The sequence below is a fragment of the Dermacentor variabilis genome, chromosome 3 (assembly GCF_050947875.1).
Source record: "Dermacentor variabilis isolate Ectoservices chromosome 3, ASM5094787v1, whole genome shotgun sequence".
Classification (NCBI taxonomy): domain Eukaryota; kingdom Metazoa; phylum Arthropoda; class Arachnida; order Ixodida; family Ixodidae; genus Dermacentor; species Dermacentor variabilis.
In genome coordinates, this window is record NC_134570.1 from 134,199,156 (window position 1) to 134,216,145 (window position 16,990).

The 16,990-nt window shown below is 46.5% G+C and overlaps 1 protein-coding gene and 1 pseudogene across 1 annotated transcript; one reads left to right on the forward strand and one right to left on the reverse strand.

Annotated features, from left to right (window-relative positions):
- Nucleotides 1-3,158: 3,158 nt before the first annotated feature.
- On the forward strand, nt 3,159-5,507 carry LOC142573829 (uncharacterized; annotated as a pseudogene).
- Nucleotides 5,508-10,332: 4,825 nt separating this feature from the next.
- LOC142576301 (uncharacterized) lies at nt 10,333-16,584 on the reverse strand. Its single transcript, XM_075686361.1, has 2 exons — nt 16,330-16,584; nt 10,333-14,974 (listed from the first exon to the last, which is right to left on the reverse strand). The coding sequence occupies exons 1-2, from the start codon at nt 16,529-16,531 to the stop codon at nt 14,787-14,789; spliced, it is 390 nt and encodes a 129-aa protein (XP_075542476.1). The 5' UTR covers nt 16,532-16,584; the 3' UTR covers nt 10,333-14,786.
- Nucleotides 16,585-16,990: the final 406 nt, after the last annotated feature.

The following is a 16,990-nucleotide window of genomic DNA, read 5'->3' on the forward strand; positions in this document are numbered from 1 at the left end:
ATTGACTCGGGCAGGACACTTGAATTGAAGGTGAGTATTAGGTGTTTGGTCGGAATTTCTTTACCGTCTCGCCTTATCTTGATCCTTTTGACATTTATGACATTCTGTTCGCTGAAGCCCTCCAAGAGCTCAGCCTCAGAGAGCTCCAGCAAATCATCGTCCGAGACAACGCCGCGGGAAGTACTCATCGTGCGGTGCGGGGTTACTACTACTTGGCTCTCCCCAAATGATACTAGCTGAGGCAGTTTTTCAAATTACTTCTGATCGCGGAGCTCCAGGAGGAGGTCTCCGCTAGCCATCCTCGACACCTTATATCCTGGACCAAAAACTTCGGTAAGAGACTTAGATACAAGGAACGGGGAGATTGTTCGCACTTGTTTAGCTGGTTTTTCAGAGTGGATCACGTGAAAACGAGGGAAGGATTCTTTTTGTCGACCAAAAAACTGGAATAAATCATCGGTGCGCCCTCTTTTCTGAGGGCGATCAGGAAGTGGAGGGAAGGATGTTGCCATAAAGGAATTGAATTTTCGGCAATAACGCCAGCCACCCACCATGGAGTCCTACAAGGGGACGCTACAGAGACTGTAAGAACAGGTCCTGTAAACGCCAGCTGTACGTCATCACTATAACCAAATATGAAATAACCTAGGTTGGTTAATCACACAAGGTTAACCCTTGCTGCCTGGAAACTATGGAAGTAAGCGGAAGGAAGCAGAAGACAGGAAAGATGAAAAGTGAGAGAAAGACGAAGGCTGGAGGGAGAGAGAGACAGGAAAAGGCAACTACCGATTTCCCCCGGGTGGGTCAGTCCGGGGGGGCCGTCTATGTGAAGCAGAGGCCAAAGGGGTGTGTTGCGTCCGCCGGGGGGCCTTAAAGGTCCAGAAACCCAGCATCGGCTCAACCCCCAGGATCCCCCTTTCCCCAGACACGGCTAAGCCGCGCACGGCTACACGCGGGAGGGTCCAACCCTCGTGTGCTCGGGTACGTGGTGTCGCAACACACCAAACGCCTGCTGACGCAGACGCCCCTGCGGGGGATTGTGTTTGTGTATGAGTTCTTGTACGTCATCAAGGTTCCTAAGAAGACCTCTAACGTTCCATTGAATAATTTGTGTATCCATATTGAAGGTTAATAAGTGCTGTGTGTATGGAAACAGGTGATGCCTTAGGTTACAGAGCTCTTTCGAGGCCCTGTAACAGGGGTTCTGCCCTTTCTGGAGCGTTCGAGTGAGCCTCGCCGCTCCTTAGGCGCTTGGTGCGCCTTGGGAATAGGTGTAGTGTCCATTGCCTCTTGTGAGGCGCCGGACACGTGCTCTTGCGAGCGAGAAGTTACTAGAGAGGGTCCCGCCTTGGAGGGCAAGACCCCTGCGCCCAGCAGCCCGGAGGTCGATGGGGCTCCCCGAGAGATTTGGCTGCGCCGGCTGTTGCCAGCGCAGGAAGGGGCCGGGGAGGCCGGGGCAGCCTCGGCTGCGTCAACCTTCGGGGTCGATGATCCCTCATTCAGGGTTGACGGAGCAGCGCTTGCTGCAACCGCCGCGGGGGCAGATGGCGTACCTGCCGACTCACTGCCTGTGGGTCGGACAGCCGCCGGAGGCCGTTGTGACGCTGCCCCCTGACGCGCCACTTCGGCATATGTGTTCTTAGGCAGGTATGCGACCCGCCTGCGTGCCTCTTTGAATGATATGTTTTCCTTTACTTTGATTGTGACTATGTCTTTCTCTTTCTTCCAGGACGGGCACGACCGCGAGTATGCGGCGTGCTCGCCTTCACAGTTTACACAATGGAGAGTGTTCACGCAAGCTTCAGAATTATGTTCGTGTGCACTGCACTTCGCACAGGTTTGACGGCCTCGGCAGCTCTGCGAACTGTGGCCGAAGCGTTGGCATTTGAAACATCTAAGCGGATTTGGCACATATGGCCTAACACGGAGCTTGATGTACCCGGCCTCTACAGACTCGGGCAGAATACTTGAGCCGAAAGTTAATATAAGGTGTTTGGTCTTGATTTCTTTGCTGTCACGCCTGATCTTAATTCTTTTAACATTGATAACGTTCTGGTCACTGAAGCCCTCCAAGAGTTCATCCTCAGTGAGCTCCAGCAAGTCATCGTCCGAGACAACACCGCGGCTTGTGTTCATGGTACGGTGCGGGGTTACTGTTACTTGGGTCTCCCCAAATGACACAAGTTTTGGCAGCTTCTCATACTGCTTCTGATTTTGGAGTTCCAAAAGGAGATCACCACTTGACATTCTCGACACCTTATATCCTGTACCGAAAACTTCGGTCAAAGACTTGGAAACAAGGAACGGTGAAATGGATCGCACTAGTTTGTCTGGCTTTTCTGAGTGAATCACGTGGAATCGAGGAAAGTTGTGGACTTGTCGTCCGAAAAATTGAAAGAGATCTTGGGTGCGCCCTCGTTTCTGAGGGCGATCAGGGAGTTTGGGGAAAGGAGTTTCCATGAAAAAATGTATACATTCGTGAACAGCGCCGACCGCCCACCACGGAGCCCAACGAGGGGACGCGGCAGAACTTGCACGCAAGTCTGCACGACGCCAGTCGTACGCCGCCACTATAACCAAATATGGTGTACCCAAGGTTGGATAACCACACAGGGTTAACCCTTGCCGCCAAGGAGAAAGGAAGTAAATAGAAGAGAGAAGGTGACAGGAAAGGTGGAAAGTAAGGGAAAGACGAAGGTTGTAGAAAGAGAGAGACAGGAAAAGGAGACTGCCGATTTCCTCCAGGTGGGTCAGCCTGGAGGTGCCGTCTATGTGAAGCCGAGGCCGAAGAGGTGTGTTGCCTCCGCCGGGGGGCCTTAAAGGTCCAAAACACCCAGCTTCGGCTCAACCCCCAGGATCCCCTTTTCCCCAGACACGGCTAAGCCGCGCACGGCTACACGCGGGAGGGTCCAAACCTCGTGTGCTCGGGTACGTGGTGTCGCAACACACCAAACGCCTGCTGACGCAGACGCCCCTGCGGGGGAACGTTAATATGTCCGTTAGCAGGACTCCACGCAGGTGCTCAGATTTTTTTTTTCTTTTTCAGGGGATTTATATCGGTCTAATGTTTCTTGATGGGAACCTATGCTCAGAGTGGAATTATTTATTTTCTTCATTGAAACGTGTGATCCTGTTGTTTGTAAGGCAAATTTTAATGTTTTGTCTTTCTAGGGCGAAGAAGCACAAAATTTAATGAATCCATCCTGAATGAAGTGGACTCCAACAATGATGTCATTAATGTGTGGTGCAAAAAGGGAACTAAAGAAACGGATGCCATTTGTGTGCTCTGCAATACAGTCATTTCATGTGCTATGCATGGAATTGCGGCCATCAAACGCCATGCAACGATGAAAAAACACGTTGAATTTGCTGCAAAGCACAGGGACAAGGATGGAAACCTGCAGCCACTGAAGCTAGTGCAAACTACGTTGGACTTTTCACACGGGACAGCTGGCATATCTGTCCAAGATCAAGTTATGAAAGCAGAAGCCGTTTTTGCTGTGTCCGTCGTCTGCAACTCTGTACCTTTTTCCTGGGGAGACACAGCAACAGAAATGCACCAGTGCATGTTTCCAGATAGTCAGGTTGCAAAGGGGTTCAGCTGTCGCAGGACCAAGTTGTCCCGCATTGTTTCTGATGAGATTTGAAGTAAGGACCAAGCCCAAGTAATAAGTGAACTGTGCCACCCAAATGTCTACTTCTCAATAATGGTTGATGAAACCCCGAAGCCAGAGCAAAAGGTGCAGCAGCTGGATGTACTTGTAAGGTACTTTTCTAACAAGCAGCAACAAGTGGTTTTTGACCACCTACAATCATTTCATCTTGGACGTGGAACTGCAGAGAAAATTGTTGAGTGCATTGAAGATGCTTTGACAGAACTTCCGAAGCAAGGGCTTATTTGCTTCTTTAGCGACGGCCCTAACGTCATGAAAAGCGTCAGAAACAAACTTGACAAGTACACAACGCCAGGCCTGGTGGATATTGGCCACTGCAATTTGCACAAAGTGCATAACGCCTTTTCAAAGCGTCTGGAGGCATTTGGTGCGGACGTCGAGGAGCTTGTGCGAAGCATCTACTACTACTTTAAAGGCGCCGTCCGTAGCGAGAAATTAAGGAATGCCAAGATGCGCTAAGAATTTCTTCTCACGTGTTTCTTAGGCATGTCTCAAATCACTGGTTGACGCTTCAAGATTCTCTTTGTCGCATACAGGAGCAGTTTCAAGCACTCCAGACGTACTTCCGCAAGGATGATTTACCTGGACCGCGCTTGGAAGCTTAAAACCTGCACAACAAGCTTTCTTTTGCATTTTCAGACAAAACCCTGTATGCAAAGGTGCTGTTTTTAAAGAACTGTGCAGACCTTTTCTCGGGATTCCAGAAGTTATTTCAAAGGGAAGAACCACTTCTGCATGTGCTTCACTTGGAGATGATGTCGTTAGTCAAGCGAATCCTCAGTCGGTTTTTGTGAAGTGAAGCCTACATCAACAAAAGTGCAGATGACTTGAAGGCTCTCAATGTGGAGGACCCCGCGCTGTGGAAAATGAAACCCGAAGTTGGTGCGGACACCGAGCAAGCTTTGGTGGTGTGGGACGCAAGTCAAAGAAAGCGATTGCGGCTTGGTGCACGGGCATTCTATATGGCTTGCTCGAAGGACCTAACGCAGAAATTGCCTCTGAACAACAAAGTTCTTCAAAGTGCAAGTATTCTTGGACTTGAGCTTGGCAGGGTAGATTCCCAAGTGCGTTCTTTACGAATGCTCGCCTGCGAACTTCCACAAGTCATCCAAAGTACTCAAGTGTCTGGATTAGTAGATGAGTGGCATATGCTCAAATGTGACTCGGCTAACAACATTCACCTTGCAGAAGGCCGTATAGACGATCGGTGGGCAGAGCTGTTTCAACAAGAGAGTGCGGCTGGTGAAATTAAGTATCCATTTCTTTCAAAGCTGGTAAGAGCGCTGTTATCTCTACCCCACGGCAATGCTGACTGTGAGCGTGGCTTCAGTCAAAACAAACGAATGCTTGAAAGTCGAGCTTCACTATCCATCGAGATCATCAATGGCTTACGACATGTGAAGACATATTTAAGAAGATACGGCAGCGATGCCACGAAGGTGCCTTTGTCACCACAGCTTCTTCAAAGCGTAAAAAGAGCGCGAGCCAGGTACGCAGAAAGAATTCAGAGCCGAGCAGTGGACCTGAATAGAAAGACACCTGAGAATTCAGCGGATGAAGGAGATGACTGTGATGTGAAACTGTCCCAGAAGCAACTCGAAGAAAAGGTTGCATCATGTCGATCAATCCTGAAGAAGGCCGAAGAAGGTATTTTTTTGGCTTGAAGAACACAAGCTTGGAGCAGGTGCAACGAGGTCAAGCTTTGTTGGAACAAGGAAATTCCAGCATTGCTGATTCACTTCGCGAGCTTGATGAGTTCGTAAAAAAATCCAAGAAGCGTTAAGAGAGTGCCGACATAAAAAAATGGTTATAGTAAACGTGTTCTTTGGACTCGAGTACACTTGACTGAACATGCCTGCAAGACAGTGCTAGCAATAATAAAATGTTTTTGTCACTGTTTTTTGTAAATACATTTGTTTTTTCTTAGTTACACATGGCTGAACCTTATCTCGGTAATAACAACCGCTTCTGGGTGATTCCTTTATTCTGTTCGTACTGCTCCGGGGTTGCTCCAGAATTATTCTAATACAAAAGTGCTCCAGAATGGACATTTTTCTGCTCCAAAACTTGAAATGGCTGGACCACCGCTGCAGAAGGACACATCATATAATGTGGCAGTATTTTGTAGGTATGACTTTTTTTCTGACCATTAGTGGGCCTGATTGGAATAAGGGCAACACAGGCCAAAGAGCTAGAATCCATATGTCTATTGGAAAGTAATATATTCAACTACCAATTTGAAACAGTGGGTAATGTACGAATGCATAACTTAAAGCTACATCTGTTATGAACATTAAGATGTTTCAAATCCTCACGATACTTTGCCTAAGCAAAGTTTCAGTGACTTGTGCGTACAATGTGGTCTCCGATTCTTCGAGTATGCATAATAATATGATGGTGGGGACGGTAATGAGCAAGTTCTGAGAATGCATTTTATTAGTCACTGGTTAAACACCGCACAAGATAAGTGAAATTACTAATTTGTACATTGATATCAGTGATCAGCAGCTGTAATTGGTTTATTTGTGATTTATGCAGAATGATCGTAGCTGAATCCACAACAGCAGACAGTCACGACATTAAAGATGTAGCAGCTACAGGAGACGCAGACGACTTTGAAGAAATGCTGGTGCCAGAAAGTTTAGAGAGTACACCGCATATAGAGACACAACTTGCAAGCAAGGCAACAGAATGGTAAACGTAATTATGGTTCATCTTGAGTGCGAAAACACATAGGGCACAAGGAAAGAGACGGGACAGACGCTCTGTGCCCTCTCCTCCCTTGTGTCGTATGTGTTTTCGCGCCTAGTACCCAGGATGAATTGTGACCAACTCGCCCAACAAGACGTCCTTTTAAGTAATTATGGTGTAAAGTTCCCTAAAAAGCAGCGTTTTTCTTTCAGGCAACCAGACAATGCAGAAAGTGATATTGAGCCAGAGGTGGTACTTGACACAAGTGAAACATACGTAGGACTAGTATATGTGAAAGTAGGGCGCTGTCCCTCTCAACTATTCCTAAGTCTTTAGTATACTTAAGTTGCTTGCACAGTCAATTTGCCCCTCTAACGTGTGGTAACTCGGGGTAGTATAGTTCTGTAGAGGGGCATCTGTTAAGGGGCGACTCCTATTAAGGAGCATCCGATAGCGAGCCCTCAGTACCGCAGCTGTACAGCATTGGTTTCTCGAAAGACTTGGTAACGTAACACGGCGGCTCGCAGGGTGTCGCATTAATATCTCAAAAATAGAAAATTGAGGTCTATTTACCATGTTTCGTTTCATACGTTACGCAAGCAGAAAACGATAGAGTTGGTAAACGAACACTGGATGAAAGAAAGCCTTATAGTACTAAACTTACTGTATAATGGTGCCGGTCATTTACATCTTGTGCCACGTATGATGTGTGGTCGCTCACCGTGATGGTTTGCTTGCATGCAGGATGACTTCACACCTGATCAGTTTCTTGATGAAGGACGGAATGAGAAAAAAACGATTAAAGGCAAATGCTGTGCCTAGCATATTATTTTCTTGTAAGTACACAGCAGAGTATGCTAATGCTATTCTTTTTAAAAAGAGGCTGTCACACCTTGAGTGAATATTCACTAAGTTTCAATTGACGTGCCTATAGACTCACCTTTACAAGTCACACGTGGAGAAGCACCTCATGGCGTCACCACATCAAGATCATGTGAGACTACAGACCCAAACCAGACATTCTCAGCACCAGCAACTAGTTGTTTATAGACACACTTGTTTTCAATCTTTTCCTCGTGTCTGCTTTATCGCACAGACTGCTCAGCACTAGAAATGGCGCAAGAGAACCCTGTCATCTTCAAGGCTGCTTCAGCGCCTTTAGGTGGGTTAATGCACTTGGTCGACACCTAACAGGCCAGGCACAGGTCATTATTTTCTGAAGCCTGCGCTCCACTCCTCATAAGTGAACACAAATGTTTGCTAGGGTTAAATTGTGTACCGAACCATAAATGCACCTGACATTGCGAGTACCACTGTCCAAGTAATACTTGTTCACTCAGTTTCACTGATGTATGTTTTTTATCATGCAGATGACCCAGTGCCGCAAGTTGCACCTGCCGCACACCAGGCTGCTGCGGGTGAGATAAAGCTCTTGGTCAAATTGCTTTGTGAAGCCTAGACTCTAGTCCTCATGAGAGAACACAAATGTTTGCTAGTGCTAAATTACGTACCAAATAATCATGCACCAGACATTTTTTCCTAGTACAAGCGATGCTTGTTCTCTCAGTTTTACTGATGCACTTTTTTTATCATGCAGACGACTCAATACCGCAAGATGCACCTGCTACGCCCCAGGCTGCTGCGGGTGAGATAGTGCTCTTGGTTTTATCACTTTGTGAAGCTCACACAACAGTCCTCATAAGTGGAGACAAATGTTCACTAGTGCTAAATTGTGTACTGAATAATAAATGCACCAGGCATTGGCAGTACCACTTACATAGCTTTCCCTAGTCCAGGTGATACTTGTTCACTGAGTTTTACTGATGTATGTTTCTTTATTGCGCAGACAACTCAGTACTGCAAGATGCAGCTGCCACACTCCAGGCGTCTGCGGGTGAGATAATGCTATTGGTCCAATTGCTTTGTGAAGCCTACACTCTAGTCCTCATGAGTGAACAGAAATGTTTGCTAGAGCTAAATTAGGTACCAAATAATAAATGATGCAGGCACTGCGAGTACTGCTAACGTCGCTTTTCTTAGTCTAAGCGATACTTGTTCTGGCAGTTTTACTGATGGATTTTATTTTATCATGCAGACTACTAAGTACCGCAAGATGCACCTGCCATGTCTGAGGGCGTAGGTGAGGATGCTCTTTTTTAACACACAGAAGGCTACACGCAGATATTATCACTCCCTGAAGCCTACACTGCAGTCATTATAAGTGGAGACAAGTGTTTGCTAGTGTTGAATTGTGTACTGAATGATAATTGCACTGTAAGTGCACTGAGCGTACCACTACTCTAGCGTTTCTATAGTGCAAGCGACACTTCCTGTCTTTGTTCTCTTGAAGTGCAGTTCTTTGGCGTGCAGACTGCTCAACATTAAATGCACAAGAGGAGGCCTGTGCTACCTTTGACCTTCAGCGCCTTCAGGTGGTAAGCGAATGCATTTGCTTGAGAAACACTGCAGGCCTCGTGCGGATTCTACTTCTAGGGTCGTGAAGAAGAAATGATTTGTTGCACTGTACTTATGGCACGACGTGGGCACTAACTAACGTTCTGCAACTGCATGAATCTGCTCCTTGTGCGATGCCAGATATATCACTAAGGAAAACTTTTTAAGTGTTCATAATCACATATTTGCTTGCAGGGGCGATGAAAAGAAAGCTTTCGAACACTGACGTTCCTGTGACAGACTTGTTTTCTACACCACGCAGTAAGTTACCAAATGAGAGATCAGTTCTTTGACATAAGATCAGTGTTGATGCTAGTAGTGAGCTTATTCATTTGTCTGTCTACAGGGTACAAATTTTCTTTCAGATCACAGAGGGAGCTAGATCTGGAACGACGCCTCAAGCTCGAGTACAAGCGATGGCATAAAGCAGAAATCGAGAGAGACCAACTGCATGAATGAGTGTCAGAAGTTCTTTCTCCTGACCAAGTTTGTGTGCTGGAGAAGGGCACGATGCGAGGCAGCTCATGGTCGCCAGAGGTGGTTCAGAAAGCTGTACCATTAAAAGTTACCTGTGGCAGCAAAGGCTATGACTTTATGAAAGAGAATGAATAAAGAAAATGCAGCTAAGGTAATAAAATAGTTCATGGCATGGGTCTAGAGAATTATGAAAGAGTAACAGGTGGCATTCATGTAGGTGCTTTCAGCCTGCAGATAGTGATTCGTCTCACTCAGGATAGCCTTGTGGGCAGAAAGCAAGGGATCAGCCTAGACAAATAACAGTGGAGCATGTCTCTATTGCAGTGCATTCAGTGGCTCCATACACTCTGGAGTCTTGAGTTATCACTGGTGGGAACATCCAGCATCTACGTAAGCGAATCACACGACCGCAGCAAAGCCAGCAATGAGTAGCAGTGCCAGAGGTGAAGTCAGTTGATAGTGTTTCCCCATGGACAGTGACAGCATCCACCTAACCCATCACATGATAAATCTGCGTCATTGAATGAATCCATTAATTTTTGTTCGGTATTGCAAACTTGCATTGAGCAGATGGTAAGCCATCCTCAGAAGCTCAGTAACTTTGATCCCTGACCGTTATATTTACTGAGGAAGGCACATCACTGCTACACTTTTTAAAAGTCAAATATTCTTAACAAGAATTTTGAAAAACCCACCTCACAATTACTGTTGACAGTAATGCGATTATATTGAAGCAATTTAGCCACCCAATAATAATGACGACCCATTTTTGTGATGACATTGATGACTTTATCGATCGTTTCTAGTCATTCGAATAGAGCATCATTGTCATCACATTGTCGTCCAGCCGTTGCGGCACTGTCTGCCAGGCTAGCAGCTGCTCTAATCAACCCCACCACTACTTTGTGTATTGCGTTGCCATGAAAGTGCTCACAGTGTAGTAATCTCTCGAAATCGCTGCTTGCCATTGCAGGGCACCCCACAATTAGGTTATCTAATCCGTCCCTCAAGGGAGAGTTGGCAACCCATGCGCTGGTGTTCATGCTGGCTGGACTGATGACTCGATGGAAGCAGGCTGTTGCTTACCACTTTACTTGCAAGGGTGTCATCTCCTTCATACAGCGTATTTATTGTGTGCTTGCTCTTGGTGCATTAGTTTCAAGAAATATTTAAGCATAAGTGGCATGAAAGCTAGGAAATGTCAACATTACTGCTGTGAAATAACAATTACTTAAGAACATTAAGTTATAGGATTGCATATTGGTTTAACCTGTCGTAGTTTTTTGCGTTTTATGAATATGCCACTTATATTTGGTGCCCTATTAACCTTTTCTGCCTTTGTTCCTTTAACAGCTTCTTCTTTTGATGCTCAGCAAGTAAAAGAGTGCATTTTTTATGTCCCCAGGAGAGCAGAAGCTGCAGGTATCACAGTTAATGCAGTGGTCACTGATATGGTCCCAGGAAACAAAGCAATTTAGAGGCTTTCTGGCATTGGTGCTCCAAAATATGGCAAGCCCCAGACGTCATGTCACCACACCTGTGACAGTGGGCGACGGCTGCATTTTCTAGCGGATTCGCCTCACCTACTCAAGAATTTGAGAGGTCATCTGGTCAGGGGGCATGAAATTATCCTGGATAAAGCGACAGTTGCCAGGCATAAACCACCCAGCAACAAGGTCAGTCTGCAAAATGCATGATAGCTCTTTACCTGACACACCACACTGTGAGGGATTGTTAAGGCTTTTGATTACTCTCCAGATGTCTTCAGAGCTATAAACTGATGTTTAGAGATGCCATAATAATCAAACAAATGGGTCTACTGTAACTTGTTTTTGTTTTTTGCAGGTCTCTCTTGAACTTGTTCACAGGCTTGCACCATAGACGAGATGCACAAACAGAAGCTAATTCCACATCTAAAGACCTGTAACCTAGACCCAAATCATTAGGAAAAGATGAATGTCGCCTCGGCACACTCACTCATGCATCATAGCACAGCTGCGGCCTTGCGGTACCTGGTTGGCAAAGCCCTGCTGCCAAACACAGCTCTGACAACCGCATTTTTTATTGACCAAGTATTCTTTTGGTTCACGATAATGACGTCACGGACAAGAAAGACTGCATTAAGTGATCTTTGCCCCCAAAAAGCAGGCAATGCCAAGCAGTTTCTGCAAGACTTCATTGCTTTATTCACAGGGCTCATGATAGCTGACAAGACTGGCAAAGGAGCCTGGAAACCTGTGCAGGCTGGCGCTGTTTTGTCAATCGTTGCTGCTTTCGCTTTGCAAAAGTGCTACTTTATGAAGCAAGGTTTCAAGTTTTTGATGCTGAATCGACTGAGCCAGATACCCTTGAACATTTGTTTAGCTCAATCAGGTTTAAAACACCTGTGCCCCGTGCCAGGGAGTTTAAATCTATATTTAGAGTGATTGTGTTGGCTCAGTTTTTGCAACCTAGTCGGAGCGGCTCATATAGCATTGACGACTCGCAGGATCTTGTCCTTCTTTTTGAGAGATAGGGATCTCAATGCTGACCTTAAAGAAGATGCAGATGAAGTTGTTCATGTCGATTATGACATTTTTGAGCTTTGTCAAGAGGAGCAAGACAGTCGAGAATAATTCTATGGCTATATTGCCTACGCTGTAATACATAAGCATAAGTTGTGCCAAACCTGACATTTGAGCATTATTGATGGAAGTAGGGAAGTCCCAGAGCTGTTAGCTTCGAAATGCTATGCCCAACATGGCCAACATCCTCTGAAAGTGCCATCACAGCCACTAGTCAGGCTCATTCGAGCTTGTAAGAATTTGTTTTACGCCAATGAAACTCCAATAACTAAATCTGGTGTACCCAACCAAGGTAGGATAGCCACACAAGGTTTTAACCCTTGCCACAGTGGAGAAAGGAAATAAATGGAAGAGAGAAGAAGACAGGAAAGGTAAAAAAGTGAGAGATAAAGACAAAGGTTTGAGGAGGGAGAGACAGGAAGAGGCGACTGCCGATTTCCCCCGGGTGGGTCAGTCCGGGGGTGCCGTCTACGTGAAGCCGAGGCCAAAGGGGTGTGTTGCCGCCGCCGAGGGCCGTAAAGGTCGAAACACCCGGCATTGGCTCAACCCCCAGGATTCCCTTGTCCCCGGACACGGCTAAGCCGGGCACGGCTACACGCGGGAGGGTCCAACCCTCGTGTGCTCGGGTACGTGGTTTCGCAACACACCAAACGCCTGCTTACACAGACGCCCCTGCAGCGTCTCGCATGTCTCGCATCACTAGCGTTGTGAAAGCACAGCTATGGCTGTGTGGTGCAACAACTTTGGATTTTGATTCCTACCGTTTGTTAGACTTTGTTGTTGAAAGTTCATGATAAAAAGTGGTCGCGCGGTAAGCGATGCCGTGTTGGTTTAATCAAACTAAACTACGCACATTTTCAAAGGTTTGGCGCTCGCAATTTAGGCGTCGGGAAAGTAGTTTTCATGAAATGCTTGCATGCATGGTGCAAAGGCTGCACAGACATGCACTCAGTGCTTTGATTTCATTACAGGTTTGGTTGTAGCCTGTACAAGATTGCCATTGATCTTTGCCTTTGTTAAATGCAGGTGGCAAACACGTTTCGACAGGGCAGTCTCATTTCGGCAGCTTGATGCAGGAGATGAGGATCCATCCCTAAGCACAGCTGATGGAGCAACAATGCAGGATTCAGAAACCTCCATTCTGGATGATGTGCCTCCTACAAGTAATTTCAGTGATGCATCTCTGGAACCATGCACAGCTACGTCTTCGCATAAGAGCATGGGTGATTCAGATCCTTTGGTACATGTCCATGTTGCAGCAGAAGGAAGTAATTGTGCTCAAAGGGAAGACGCTGTAAAGACACATTTGATTTTAATACTGGTCTTTGAGCTACTTGATGCAGCAGCAAAAAGCTGTCGAAATGCCCAAACAATGTCTGTGCCCCATTCTTTCAGACATTCCAAACAGATGAATTTACGATTCCGGAAAGGCTGTCTATACTTCTCTTGGCGACAAATGGAACCGAGGCGTCTACTCAAGTTGTGCACAGAAAAATGAGTCACCAGGTTGGAAAATAATGCTGTTGGTCCTTATCTGTTGTGCGTCGACAAATTGGATTTCTTAATGTCATTGTATCAACTCTACACAAGGACAAAGAAGTGGCCAGTTAGAGTCATCTCCCACTTCATTTCCTTCGCAGTTTGCAACAGCTGGATTGAGTACATCCGCGATTCAAACGAAGATGCACTCCCTAGAAAAGAAGTGAAGGATGTGATGGCATTCCAATCTGACATCGCGCGGAGCTTGATTGCTAGCAACAAAAGTGCACCACAAAGGAGGGGAAGACCAAGCACTTCCAATCGGAAGCCTGCTCGGCAGTCGCACAGTGGTACGCCCATGCCAACCAACTCAACAAGATTTGACGGCACCAACCACTGGCCAATGCACACGACGGCAAACTTTCCGCAAAGGTGCCGAAACTCTGGCTGTGCCTCCAAGTCTCGAATTTGTTGTCGGAAGTGTGGTGTTTTCCTTTGCCTGAGTGCAGCGAAAGACTGCTACTATGAGTTCCACAACAAAAAGTAAGGTGCCGTCAAGTTCACTTGTAGAGATGCTTCAGAAAATCTCTCTAAGATGCTTCTACAATGATAACAACCCATGAAAATCACAGAATATGAAATATTATGTAATTGCCTTTTTTTCTGTGTTCAGGCGCCATGGGTACAATTGTACACAGCACCAAAAATTTTTGCATGTTAAATAAACAAGTTTCTAACCATATCATTTGTTTTGTGTTATTTATTAGAGATAGTCTAAAAAGGATTTCAAATTTTCCCGACCCTTTTTCTTAATTCGCGCCCGAAGGGGTTATGGTAAGAATGTAGTTTCCAGCAACAAAGGCTCTTCTATGACAACTTACAAGTGAACTGCCCTTGTGCAATCTATTCACTAACATTAATTGGCCAGCTCTAATACAGTCCTTGCTACAGAAGAACAACAAACTATGGTGCAAGCAAACGAGCTTGTGGGAGGAAAGGCAACTGGCTCCCATGTTTGCCAGGAGAAAACTCCCAAGAGAAAAAGAAAGCTGAATGTTTTGTGAAATGAAATTTACCGCCCTCGGTCATCTACTACAGCCTGCACATTGTAATATGTCCACATTCTTCCGCTCACAAAGTCACGATATTCTTTCTTTGGTGCCACGGTAGGGATATGGGTAGCATCGACTGCCCCAAATATTTGAGGGAGGTGGTACCTTGCTTCAAAGTTTCTGGCAATAGCTTCAGCTTCTGTGGCAGTAGGGATGCTTACAGGCTTGTTCAAGTAATGCTCTGCAAGTGATTGGCAGAACATGTAAACACAATTTTTGACGCTGCTTTTGTGAACACCAAATTGATTTTCTACCACTCTGTATTCACTGCAGCTGGCCATTTTTTAAAGGGCAATAGTTACTCTCTTTTGCACTGGTAGTGGTTGTCGCGCACATTATGTCTTTGACGACATGAATGGTTCCAAAAGTAAAACAAGTTCGCTGAATGAAGCTCGGCTCATTTTAAAGTTATCTCTCCAGTCCTCGTCGGTGAACTCTGCTGCCACGATGCGGTCCCACCAGTCATTAGGACGAGTCTTCATCCAGACACCTCTCTGCTTCCATTCTTTTTCCAGCAAAGACCCTATAACAAAGGAGAGAAACCATGAAATATTTCGAAAAAAGCTGCTAATACAAAGTAGCACATAAATAATATATTAAAATGTACACAAACGCCACATGAAGTGTCAAATGTTGCTTGCAAGAGCAGTGCATCCAAATGCAACAGAAGACAGCACTGGGTGATGTGTGTGCTGTGGGACGATGTGAGATAGCAGTGAAATTAAGAACTTTTGAAGCCTGAAACGCGTGCTGCTCCATTGGCAGATGCTGTTGTGATATGAATAAAGAAATCTTGATGTTTACCACTAACTTCCAGAGCTGACGCATTTATTTTGGTCAGTTAAAATACACGTACAGGCCACACAAATCCAAACATTGTGATTGTGCACCGCAAAAGAAAGCATCCAGTACTTTTCTCACTCGATGCAAAGCAAAGCAATCGCTTTTGTCCTTTTTCGGCTATCGCACGCAATAATGTTCTACATAGCGCTTCAAAGGCTTCATACCGTGCGTACCAGCCACAGCACTGGCAGCGAAAGGAAGCGCTTTTACACTGGGGAATCCGGCGTCTACAGCGAACGGAATTCTCCTGCCGCTGAAATTCGCATCGTTCACACAGCTTGCCCACCGCGCCGCCGGAACTCCCAACCAGACCCTTGTCGCGTCGTCAACCCCACCGCAGCTGCATGGAGCTTTGACAGGTGTTTCTCTCTGCTGCATCTAGTTTTGATACTCGGTGGCGCAAACTGATTTTATTCCCCACCGATCTGTAGTCAACAAAATAGAGAAAGTGTGACGGAAATGGTTCAAGCAGCGTGACAAGGACGGTGTGTTGAGCGGACGACAGCTACTCAGCCCGTGGGCTCGCCTCCGACAATGGGCAGTTGCCTCGGCGCTTGCCAAGGTGTCAACTGAAACCAACTCCCCGTTTCTATACCCCCCGTTTCATACATCAGGTGCAACGCTGTGGAAGCTGCGCAAGTAGTGTGGCCACCAAAATTTCACTTCACGCGTTGCGTCTATTTTTTTTTTTGTCAACACGTGAACCAACAGCTCGAAGCGCTTACCTGTATTTTTGAGTCAGGCTCAGGAACACGTAGTCAGAATTTGGCAGCCAGCTGACCTGACCCCCGGCCTCAGATGGATGTTTTCAATCGCGAATTTGCGCTAAAGCTCACTCACTCAATCATAATATCTGGACCGTCTGACGGCTATTGTTGCCGATCACAACGCGACTGCTATCGAAAATATTTCGTAACGAACGCCACTCGCCTTCGTACACTGCTTCGTTTTGGGGAGTACTAGCAGGCTTAAATTCTCTCATTAACAAGTATAGCACAGTGTCTGTCTAAAAGGATGCTTTAGATATGTTCTCACCTTGCATGACAGCCAAATCGTTGACGGCAGGGCACATTGCCAACCCTCTTGCGTGCACAAGTGCTTTCATGTAGGCCGACCGGATCCAACGACGTCGATGCTGATGCGGCATGCAGGCGACAGCGTACAAGATGACGTGAAAGTCGGTCCATGCCGACAAAAGTAGCATAAGGTGGAGACGGAATGCTGCATTCCCAAGCATTTTGCTCAAGCATCAGGCTCGCGGTAGTCAGTACAGTCGGTACTCAGCTACAGTGGCTACAAGGGGGAAGTGTGAGCAGCGCGCCGCTCGCCGTATGCGGTCCACTGAGGCCTTTGAGGAGGATCCGACAGGCGGCGCTCGACGACGTTTGCACGTCAGTCGATGGGCAAGGCGCGGTGGCATACGCTGGCGTGAGCTGTGCTGCACGTGTTTCTCTCGGCTTTGCCGGCAGTTGTGTGAGTTATTTCTTGTGCGCTGTATGTGTGGTGATGCCCAGAAAACAGAGCCACTGTTTTGTGCCTGGGTGCACTACTGGCTACAAATCGTGCAAGATGAAACTGTCGCTGTTTGGTGTACCCAAGAATGAACTGGCGTTGGCGCAGTGGCAGCGGGCTATACCGCGTGCTGACAAACAACTCGAGAAGAACTCTGCGGTGTGCGAGCTTCATTTCGACACAA